This window comes from Diabrotica virgifera, chromosome 4 (assembly GCF_917563875.1).
Source record: "Diabrotica virgifera virgifera chromosome 4, PGI_DIABVI_V3a".
Classification (NCBI taxonomy): Eukaryota; Metazoa; Arthropoda; class Insecta; order Coleoptera; family Chrysomelidae; genus Diabrotica; species Diabrotica virgifera.
Window position 1 is genome coordinate 241,140,435 of NC_065446.1, and position 12,471 is coordinate 241,152,905.

A 12,471-nucleotide genomic window follows, 5' to 3' on the forward strand; every position below is an offset into this window, starting at 1 on the left:
GAAGACAATTGTTTGGAGGAGGAGCGGGGCGACGACTCCAATTATTGTCTGAGATCGGTTACCCTTAACGTTCGACATGCTTATAACGTTTTTTGCACGATTGATACCATTATAAATTATAAAATTAAACATTTTCGTCATATTGACTAGTTTCATTCATTTTATCAAGGTAGATACTTTGGTTGTTAGGTAGTAACTAGGGTGCATAACAACAATGGAGAATTGAGTTTTTATTTAGTTGTCAATAATTTTAAGTACAATTTTGATTATTATAAATTAAAATATGAGCGAAAGTGAATTTGAAGAAATTGAACGGGCTTGGGAAGAAGGGTGTTCCGCAATTATTCCCGAAAAATCCAAAATCCGTTATCAAAATACCTACCAAAGTTTTAAAAAATGGTGCGAAGGCAAGAATTTAAGAATCGAAGAAAAGACTCTATTGGCATATTTCGTTCAAAGACATATGCAGTTGAAAGCTCCTGGAAGCCTCTGGGCAGAATATTCAATGATTAAATCCACCGTTTTTCTTTATGATGGCATTGATATTTCCAAGTTTTCAACTTTGATCGCGTATTTAAAGAGAAAAAATGTTGGCTATAGGCCTAAGAAAGCGAGCATTTTTACACGGAAGCAATTTGAAAAATTTCTGATGGAAGCACCGGATGAATAATTTCTAGTTCACAAGGTAATATAAGCTAGTTTAGGTAAAAGAAATACTCTAATGAAGATTTTTTCATAATTTGTAGGTCGCAATGATATTGGGAATATCTAGTGCCTGTAGAAGAGAAGAATTATATAATAACAAGTGGGATTTCATTAAATAATTTAACAAATTGTACCATAAGTTTCAATATTAATAAATAATTCGTTAGTTTTCTTTATTCTTTCAAAAAATAAATTAAAATTAAGAGATTTTTTAACTCGACGGTAAGTGAATTACTTACCGTCGAGTTGGAGTACTTACCGTCGAGTTGGATTACTTACCGTCGAGTTGCTAGTAAATGTCACCTACTGACGTAAAATCTGTCACGGTAAACAGTCAAAAATGATCAATCGTGCAAAAATTTCATTAAGATCGGTTCAACAGATTTTGCAAAATAAATTTAGCAATCCAGCTTTCGCAAAAAATGCATTTTTTCAAAATGTTGCAGGACTGATAGTAGTCACCGGATAGGTGGATATGAGCTATTATCTCCGATTTCGTTGAACCTCCATCGATTTGCATGAAAATTGGTGAGTGGTTATAGGATATCTCAAGGAACAAAGGTGACATGATGCCAACTTGCGCTTTTACCCTGGGGGTGGATGCCACCCCTTCTCGGGGGTGAACATTATTTTATTAAAAATAATATCATAAGTCGATAGAGGGACAAATTATAAGCAAAATTTGTTATATAAAGTTATTAAAATAAATCAAAACTTTTTGAGTTATTAAAGATCAAAGATTTTAATTTTTCTTGAGAAAAATGCATGTTTTTAACCAATTTTTCATCAATAACTCAAAAAGTGTAAGTTTTTACAAAAAAGTTATTATTATCAAAATTGAAGCTAATAAAAAATGAAATAAACCCCTTACTACAAAAACCTTTTATTGTTAACTAAAAGTGAGTTATAGGTAATTGAATGTATATTTTTTTCGGCGAGTAAAAAACTCAAGTATTCAAGCTAAAATAACGGGAAATTGATGCATTTTATAACATAAACTTATTAAACATTTGTCAAAGTACTTAAAATTATCTTTTAAATGAGCCCCCGAACATGTTGATAGCGTTAAAATTTATGCTCCAATTTTTTTCCAAAATTTATCTTTTAAAAATTTTTCCAAAAAATGTTATTGTTTTTTTTTTAATAACTCGGTTCGTGTTTACGATATCAGGTTCATCTAAAAACTGTTTGACAGCTAATTTTAGGTGCTATTTAAGCACGTTAAACCCAATAATTTAAGCTCCTTACTTTTTTTAAAATAAAAGGTTAAATGACCCCGGTTGCATGGTTCCCACAACAAAATTTAAGATTTAAACGTTTCTATCTTGGTTATTTTTACCTTATAGAAATAGTAAAACAGGTAAAATATTTGGCACAGAAAAAACTAAAATTTGGTTATATAAAATGTTTTACGTATATTGAGTATTTTTGGAGTTATTATCAAAAGAATACGAGAATTACAATAATTTTAAAAATTATAATTTTTTTTAAATTATATCTTTTTTTCAGAAATATGCATTCTAAACCGGTCAAAATTATCTAAAACATTACTTATGCTAATATAAAGAAGTTCTTGTAAGGATTACTATAAATTTTAATTTTTCTGGAAATGGCGTATGTTTTATTTTTCACTTTTTCCTAAAAAATTCGAAACGGAACTTTTATTTTCATTATAACTTGCTTAATTTTGACGCTATTACCTTGTTCTGAAGCTCATTTGATAGGTATTCCGAAGTACTTTGGCAAATGTTTAGCAGGAATATTTTATACATTGCATCGTTTTCCCGTTATTTAAGTTTGAATACTTAGATTTGAGTACTAGTCGAAAAAACTACACATTCAATTGCCAATAACTCACTTTGAACTAATATTAGTTTAGTTTTTTATGTAAGGAATGTATTCAGTTTTTTATTATCTTTAATTTCAGTAATAATAACTTTTTTGTGAAAGCTTATAGTTTTTGGTTTATACCTGAAAAACCGATTTAAATCATGCATTTTTTACGAAAAAATAAAATTTTTGGTCTTTAATAATCAAAAAGTGTTCATTTATTTTAATAACTTTATATAACAAATTTTGCTTATAATTTGTCCCTCTATCGACTTATGATATTATTTTTAATAAAATAATGTTCACCCCCGAGAAGGGGTGGCATCCACCCCCAGGGTAAAAGCGCAAGTTGGCATCATGTCACCTTTGTTCCTTAAGGTATCCTCTAATTACTCACCAATTTTCATGAAAATCAAAGGAGGTTCAACGAAATCGGAGGTGAAAACCTTCAGTGACTGCACTATGAAAATAAAGCAGACAGCAAGTTAAGTATTTTTGAATATAAAAGAATACTGTGTCTTTCATTTGTAACTTACAAAATTAAAATCGGTTAACTATTACGGCGTCAGGTATTTTTTTAAATAAACATTAATTTTTGGTGCTACGCGCAGGACAGCGGATAAGTTTGCTCTGGTTGGGCATTCCAATGACCTTTGATAATGATTGATAAATTTTAATTTTTAGTATATTTCGATGTACATAAATAAATTTGTTTATTGCAAAATAAAAACAAATACTCTGCCCTTTGAAATAATACTTTTTTTAGCAAAAACTTTCTATTTTCATATATGTATTTAAACATAGAGAATAAAAGTTTATTATTTTTAAAGATATGCAATTGTTTAAACAATATTTCACAAACAATAATCAAATTAGTTTGATGTTTGTGGAATTAAAATATTAAAATACAACAAAATATAGAGTAAGAAAATAATATATTAGATAAAGATAGGAAGAAATTTTTGTGGAAATCAATCAAGTGAAGTGGTGTGTGAATCAAACATTTTACATTTTCCAAATAGAATATATAATTTTTCATTACAATGCTAAAATATTTACACTTAAGTACCTGTTGCTTTTAAAAACTATTTAAAAAGTCACTACAAGTATTAACTTACTTTTGTCTCTCTTCTCAAAACAATAAAAATTTAACAATTATTATAACAAATATTAAAACATCAACTTAACAATTATTAACAATGACACATTTGTTTGTCCACAGCCGCAATATACGATAATTTCTGATAGGTCATTGGAATACCCAATCAGAGCAAACGTATCCGCTGTCCTGCGCGTAGCACCAAAAATTATTGTTTATTTAAAAAAATTCCTGACGGCGTTGTAGTTAACGGATTTTAATTTTGCAAATTGCAAATGAAAGGCACAGTATCCTTCTATATGTAATTTTTTTTAACTTGCTATCTGCTTTATTTTCAGTCCTGCAACATTTTGAAAAAATGCATTTTTTGCGAATGCTGGATTACAAAATTTATTTTGCAAAATCTGTTAAACCGATCTTAATAAAATTTACAGTGTTGTTTTATTGTATAATAAAGTTTTTCTGGGTGAAATATGAAGGTCCTAAGTGTAGCATAAATGGTTGAAAAACGTAAAATGCGAATACTTGTTTTTTTATGTTTTTTTTTTCGCAATTATAGCTACTTCGCAACAAAAATGACCATTTTTTAAATTTTTAACCAATCCTATATTGTAGGAAATTTAATTACGCAACTTTTATGTCAGTGCAACTTTTTTCGGAAATGAACACTTTTAAAGTTATAATCAAAATACGAAGAAAAAAAAAGAATTTTTCCTTCATTTTTTGACATTTTGATGATTTAAACAATGTTCCGGACCTTTTTGAGTGGGAGGATAACCCAATTATTATTATATGAGTTAATTCCAAGCAATTTCTGCAAAAACATATTAGTCACCTCTCAACGTACATCTCAAAACAGATGCGCCCTGGACTATAATAATAATGTAACATATACTTACTTTAATGACACCAGTCAGAGTTATATCATCTCCAGGTAAACATGTTTTGACTAAATCTTCAGATAACTCACAATCTAATGTTCTTGGTGTTCTTGCTGTTTCATACTAGTACATAAAAAACCGAAATTTAATGTAAATAATTAACAAAATATACAAACAGAGATAAATGTTTTGTTTTTATAATAATAGCAATTAGTACAGAGAAATAATAGTCCAGGGTAACAAGGTTTTTCCCATGACACTCGAGTAGCCAGGGTACTGAAGCGTTTTTTCGACAGGTAATACCTATAAGAGCAAATTGTAACTATTTCCTGCGTAGGATCTGCCGGCCATTTTTATTTATAAACAATTAAGTGTCAAAAAATGGCATTTTTCCCCTTTTTTTTCAAATCAATGGAAAACAGTGAAACTGGTTTTTTAGTACAAATATCTTTGAGATTATGGAAAAAGCTTTAAAATGACGTATTACGAAGTTTGATATACTCATTTATTGTTCATATAATTGCGAAAAAAGGTCTGAATTGCAAAAAAAAAATAATTTCGCAATATCTTGCGAGTTGAGATTTCTGAGCTTCACCGATGAGGCATAAGGATGCTGAAATAGCTATATGGAGATGGTGGTCTAACTCTGAATCAAATATAAACAAAACCTGCCTTGATCTTTTTTATCTTTCGCAATATCTATTGTAAAAATTAGTGTATAGCTTTGAAATTTTTGTCACTTAAATGTTCTTTGGTGCTTAATATGTGATAAAAATTTCAAAGCGATTTATTCAATTGTTTAAATTTTATTCAAATTGTTTATACCAGAGAGCATTTTTTTGCAATAACATAAGTCAGAAAAAAATGACGTTAGAACCATTCCACAGGTGTCAAATGAAAGAGCATGAGCTATATTTTCAACTTGGTTTAAAAAAAGCGAATAAAAAATGCATTTATTATTAATAAATAATTATGCAAAAGTATCGTAAATCTTTCCTTATAAACTTTTTATTTTATTATTTAAGAAATTATATATATTTATTACAATTTTTTATCAATTATGATATAAATAACATTACTTGATAGTTGTGCACTTAAAACAGGGTAAAAAAGTTAATTTTTTTGGAAAAAGTTTATAAGGAAAGATTTACGATACTTTTGCATAATTATTTATTATTAATAAATGCATTTCTTATTCCCTTTTTTTAAACCAAGTTGAAAATATAGCTCTTCCATTTGACAACTTTGTAATGGTTCTAACGTTATTTTTTTCTGACTTATGTTATTGCAAAAAAAAATGCTCTCTGAGATAAACAATTCGAATAAAATTTAAACAATTGAATGAATCGCTTTGAAATTTTTATCACATATTAAGCACCAAAGAACCCTCAGTTGACAAAAATTTCAAACCTGTACACTAATTTTTACAATAGTTATTGCGAAAATAATTTTTTTTGAAATTCCGACCTTTTTTCGCAATTATATTAACAATAAATAAGTATATCAAACTTTTTAATATGTCATTTTAAAGCTTTTTCCATAATCTCAAAGATATTTGTACTAAAAAAATCATAAGTTTTACTGTTTTCCATTGATTTGAAAAAAAGGAAAAATGCCATTTTTTGACAGTTAATTGTTTATAAATAAAAATTGCCGCCAGATCCTACGCAGGAAATAGTTACAATTTGTTCCTATAGGTATTACTTGTCGAAAAAACGCTTCAGTACCCTGGCTGCTGAAGTGTCACTTGATTTAATTTTTTGCTTAGAAAACTGTAAAATGTATTGAAAAAATATTGTAAAAATAAACCTACAACCTTGATAATCCTTAGAAAGTTGGGCCTTACAGTGTTAAAAATCTGGTTAAAATTTCAGAGTAATTCATCAATTAGTTTAAAAGTTATTTAACACGTTGACAGACAGAACGTCTATAGTCGTCTAATTTCCATTAATGTAATGTGACACGACGTCTATAGACATTGCATTTTCCCCTATTCTACTTTGCAAAATACATACAGTGTCACAACACTTGCTTATATATTTGACGCACTGTCCATCAACGTGTTAATTCGTTTATCCCAAACAACATTTTTGAAATAACATAAGTGAAAAAAATGGACTTACAATGATTCGACAGGAATCATAATCAAAAGAGAGTTATTCTATCAAAAGAATTTAAAAAGGTTAGAAAATAACATATCCACATTGCAAAACTTGATTGCAATTTTTTGCTTATCGATGAATTCTTTCCCAAAATATTTATTAATTCTTTAAATATATATGAACAACATTTAAAAAACTTAGATTACGTATTTAATGAGAAAATCTTACTTGATCAGCCCATAACGGCTCTTGGATTTTAATAGATTGCCAACTGATCACTTTATTAAATGGAGAATCGTGATCAACAGAAAAATTTGATCGAGCTCTGCAGTCTTTGGTCTGGCATTTACTCGGTACAGTGTAAACTCCATCTGGTTGTCTTAAAACTTGGGTTCCTGAACAATTAGAACAAATAAATGTCCAGAATTGACTAATTAGTTTCACTTGAGTAGCTTTTATCACCGTGCCTCGAATCGTAACCATTTTTCCTTAAAATATGTAATTTCAGTAAGATTTTATGCTTTAAAACTCAGTTTGAAATAATTATAACGTTAGCAGAACAACAAGGTTTTTGGTTGGGAAGATCAAGTTCAAGAGAAATCATTAGAATACAAATAACTGGCATATTTATATTTTGTGGACCTTAAGAAGGCTGTTGACAAGGTCAAATTAAAGGATGTTATCCACTTATTGTACACAAGAGAGGTACCTCTAGGAATAATTGAAACAATTGAAAATATCTACCAGAACAACACAACAGAAGACTCCGGGAGATTCCCTGGTCTTCTATTGTTCAACCTGATCTTTTTCTTGTTGTTCTTATGCCCAATAAGAGCGTCGAACTTTGCTATCACCTATTCATTTTTTACCTATTTCTTCCGTGCCTTCTGTCTGGTTATCTACCATTTCCTTCATGTATTGCACTGTTTTCTCTCTCTTAAGAGATAAAATAAGAGAAATAATAAAAAAGTAAAAACTAAAAAAGAATACCAGATGGGAGAAAAACAACTTAAAATAATCTGCTATGTAAATGATGCAATACTAATCTCTCAAAGTGAAAGTGAAGATGATTTACAACATATGCTGCATCAATTTAATATAAACGCCAGAAGATTTAACATGTTAATTTCCCCAAAAAAGACAAAATACATACATGGTTATAACAGCAAATCTACTAAGATGTAAATTAGATCTGGAGGATCAGATAATAGAACAAGTGATGGAGTCTAAATATCTAGGTATCACATTATCTAGCTACGAAAAGGTCGAAACAAAAGTAATCAAGTTAATAGAGAAAACAGAGCCACAGGTTGCCTGAATGAAACAATATGGAGAAATAAAAATATCGAAAAAGAAATGAGAGGCAGAATTTACAAAAAAGTCATTGAGAAGATTATTTTAGTGATGACAACTTTGGCATGGTTCTGATTAATATTCGTTCTATAAGAAATAAAACTGATGAATTATTTTTGTTTCTGGAGGAATTAGGATTTCCCCCGATAGTTGCGGTTACAGAGCACTGGCTTGAAGTCAACGAGCCTTTTTTTGTAGAAAAATATACCACAATTGCCAGGTATGATCGTCCAAGTTCGGCTTATGGAGGCACTCTAATTCTCTCTAGAAATAATGATTTTTCTCTGGTAACAAAATATGACTTTTTGTTAGGTGAATCCGTCTTTGAGTTTTCCTTAGTTTATAATAAAAATCTTAATCTTTACATTATTAGCATTTATAGATCACCTGACTCTACCGTGGAACTATTTTTTCAGAACCTGCTAAATTTGTTAGATGATCTGCCTCATAAAAGCAGAAAAATTCGATGCGGTAACTTTAACATTAATTATGTTGCTGCTTGTGCTACCCAAGTGTCCCTGGTCAACATATTTGAATCATATGGTCTCTCAATGCACGTTAATTCTCCTACAAGGATTACAAAAACTACATCTACCATAATCGATTATATTGTCTCAGATTTCTCACCCCTTGATGTCTGCTCTACAGTTATTAATGCGGGACTATCTGATCATGAAGCAGTATATACGAAGTTTAACATCTTCAGAAAACCCTCCTCAATAACCCGACGTTTATGCTTAACTTCTGAGTGGCAGTTTCCTTCTATAGACGTGGACTATAATTTCAGTGATTTTCTAGATAAGCTTCTCCGCATCTTCAATAAGGCATTTCCTTTAATTCCTATTAAGCCAAAACATCGGAAACCTTGGGTTACGAAAGGTATCCGCATATCAGCCAAGAATATGCGTTCACTTCTATACATCAAGAAATTTACTACCAATGTTTCTGTCACTGAATATATCACGAAGTACAGGACAACATATCTAAAACTTGTCAAATCAGCTAAAAAAGCCTATTATCAAAATCGTCTGGGAAGCTCAAAAAGTGTTGCAAAAGAAACCTGGTCTATAATAAACGATCTTCGAAATAAAACTCACACAGCTCAATCATTTTCCCTTGCAAATCCTGAAAGTCTAAACGATTACTTCGCTAATGTGAGTAAAAATATAATATCAACTATTTTGCCGCAACAAGATCCCATTTCCTATCTCCTTAATTCAAGAAAGGTCTCGAATTCATTCTTTTTAAAACCAGTCCTCATTTATAAACATGTTAAATTATGTAAATACAAATTGTAAACTAGGATTAATTTGTTAATTTGGTTTGAAAAAATTATAAAAAAATAAGATATAAAAAAGAACATATAATAAAATAATAATAACAAAAAAAATAAATAAATAAAAAAAATAGAAACAAAAAAAGAAAAAAAAAACAAGTAAAAAAATAACAAAAAAATAGTAAAAAAAGTGATTACCACAAATTAAAATATATAATATAATAATATGTTGTATCAAAAAAATAATATTGTAATTTCCGTTATGTAATTAAAAATTTATGACTATGAATCTGCAATCAATCACAAACAAGTCTGGCTAATTGGCTCTGCCATAGCCATTTTTCAAGCAAAAAAAAAATAAAAAAAATAAAACCAGTCGATAACTCTGAACTGACCCAAACAATCAATAGTATCAAAAGCAAATCATCCTGTAGTACTGATGGACTATCTATAAAAATGTCTCTAATCTCACAGAAAATGTGTTGGAAATCCTCGTCTCACTAATTAATGATTCCTTTGAAAAAGGTAAATTTCCAGAGTGCCTAAAGAAAGCCATTATTATTCCTCTTCATAAGGGTGGTGAAAAATCTAATGCCCGTAACTATAGACCTATTGCCTTACTACCGGTACTCTCCAAAATTATTGAGAGACTCATTAAAACTCGACTTATGTTCTTTATCGTTGATAACAACATTTTATCTCGAAATCAGTTCGGCTTTTTAACTAATAAATGTACCACTGATGCCATGTTTTCTGTACTACATGAGGTTTATCAAGCACTAAACAATAATCTTTATACTGCCACTGTTTTCTGTGACTATGTCAAAGCTTTTGATTGTGTAAATCACGACATCTTGATTAAAAAACTAAATTTCTATGGAATTAGAGGTATTTCTTTAAATTGGTTCCAATCCTACTTGAATAATAGGAAACAACTAGTTAGAGCAAATGATACTGACTCTAGTCTCAAAAACACTGTATGTGGAGTACCGCAAGGTTCAGTATTGGGTCCTCTTCTGTTCCTTATCTTTATAAATGACATCACTAATTTAAAAATCGATGGGAAAATTTTTCTTTTTGCTGATGATACCAGTATCACTTGGAGCAACTCAACTATTGCATCTCTTCATGAAACTATTACTTTGGATCTACTGACGATAAAGACCTGGTCTGACTCTAATTTACTCTCTTTTAATATAGATAAAACAGTAGCATTATCCTATAAAGGAGCTCTTCCACCTATGCCTCTTAATAACAGCCAGATCAGTACTGTTGATTCTGTAAAATTTCTTGGTATTTTTTTAGACAGCAACCTCAAATGGTCCCTTCATATCAATTCGTTAAGTAAGAAACTCGACTCAGCTTGCTATGCAATAAGATCTGGCTCAAGGGAACTCAATTTAGCATCTTCTAAAATAACATATTTTTCGTTGTTTGCGTCTCATCTTCGATATGGTCTTCCTTTTTGTGGTTCTAGTACAGCTGCTCAATTTGATGTTATTTTTAAATTGCAAAAAAGAGCAATAAGATATCTGTTTGGCCTCAGAAGATCTACACATTGCAGAAGTTACTTCAGAAATCACGGAATTTTAACACTTCCATCTTTATATATTCTAGAAACGGTTTGTTTAATTTGTAAACACCTTCATGTCTTTCCAGCAAGGCCCAATCATATTTACTCCACCAGAAATTTAATCTTTGATATTTATTTACTGACAAAAGCCTATCTATCTAAAAGACCATATTATTCAATAGAAGAATTTCTTAATGAATAACTAAGAAAATTGGGTTTCATACGCAGTAGCTTAAACTGTCAATTCCTAATGTTGTATTTTATTTGTTGTAAGTATGTTCATTTTGCAATTTATATAAATTTTGCAATTAATTGTTTTTGTCTTTGGTTTTATATCATATTTACTGTATATTGACGATTTATCTAATTTTAGTAAATTGTAGTTGTTATTTGTTGTTGATATTATTTTTCTTTTGACTGTATGTAAGCTTTGTCCATAAAATTGTAAAAATTTTCAGTGACAATAAAGCATATTTCTATTCTATTCTATAAGACAAAAAAATACTAGAAACTGTAGAGATAAAAACCCTTCAAAAAATTGATGGTAAGATACTATGGCACAGAGCAAAAAGTACAGATATACAAAGGAGATACAAAGTGAAGAACATTAATAACTGGTTATGAAAGAGAATTGTAAGGATGGCGAGAGACAGTTCTTCAATGGGAAGATGATCAGTGGAAAGACCAAAAAAGCTATGCAACAAAAACTTACTGGGGGCATATTGAAAACAAAATAGACATCGTCATGTGTACACAAAAAGAAGAAGAGAAATTTAATTTTTTCTTACCAAAATAATTAACACGAAGATCTCTCAACTGCATTATTGGCTCCACATTACAAATTCGTACTAATATAGTATCGAATAAAATTGAGTTTGGCTCATTTTGTTCTTCATAATGTTTCGAAACCAGATCATGCATGGATAATCCCATGCATTTTAATGTATACTCCGAATTGTCCAATAATTCTTCTTTAAATTCAGGCCATTCAGAAATGATTTCTTCACTTTCTGTTAAATATTTAAAATCTAGTGTAAAGAACCTGTCACGTCCTATAGTTTCAAGAGATTCAGATGAGTGGTTTTGACGAAAAAATGATTTCAATATTTCTAGACGTTTTTTCAGTAATTCTATTTTGATGTCATCTTAAAAATAAATAAATAGAAAAACGTTACATATTTTGTATGAAGATACTTACTATCATCAGGAAAATATATTCTTAAACCAGGATATCCATAGTTTGGTAGACTTCTAACATCACTTGGATCGTTCCCAGTGTATTTTTTCGTTTTCTTATAGTTATTTCTAAACCACGGTTTAGACATATTTATATTACACTAAAGAGTACACTAATATAGACATTTGTTAAGAAAATATATTATGAAAAATAAGTTTATTATAGGAAATTAAAAGAAAACGTTCAAAATTTTAAATTTGTTTTGTGTGGTTATGTATGACAATTGACAATGACAAAACAAATATACAGTCTGACAAATCATATAAAATCGATTCTGTCTAAAACTGGGTAAGTCTGAATCCACAATTTAAACTTTCAATATTAGTCTCAAAATAACAACAATTTAGCCTAAAAAAGCCATTTTTATGCACAACAAGAAGTAGAAATTATTTCAAAATGATTATGTCGTGATTCT

General features: G+C 29.5%; 1 protein-coding gene across 2 annotated transcripts in view; it reads right to left on the bottom strand.

Moving 5' to 3' along the window:
• Positions 1–12,266, bottom strand: part of LOC114327538 (DNA helicase MCM8-like) — a 38,791-nt gene extending 26,525 nt beyond the window's left edge. The window contains exons 1-4 of one of the 2 annotated variants that reach the window (XM_050648824.1): positions 12,018–12,266; positions 11,608–11,964; positions 6,846–7,105; positions 4,534–4,638 (exon numbers count right to left, since the gene is read on the bottom strand). In XM_050648824.1, coding sequence (XP_050504781.1) covers positions 4,534–4,638; positions 6,846–7,105; positions 11,608–11,964; positions 12,018–12,144 — 849 coding nt within the window. In that variant the 5' untranslated portion in view covers positions 12,145–12,266. The remainder of the gene's footprint in view (positions 1–4,533; positions 4,639–6,845; positions 7,106–11,607; positions 11,965–12,017) is intronic. The other variant, XM_050648825.1, reaches the window with a different exon arrangement.
• Positions 12,267–12,471: the final 205 nt, after the last annotated feature.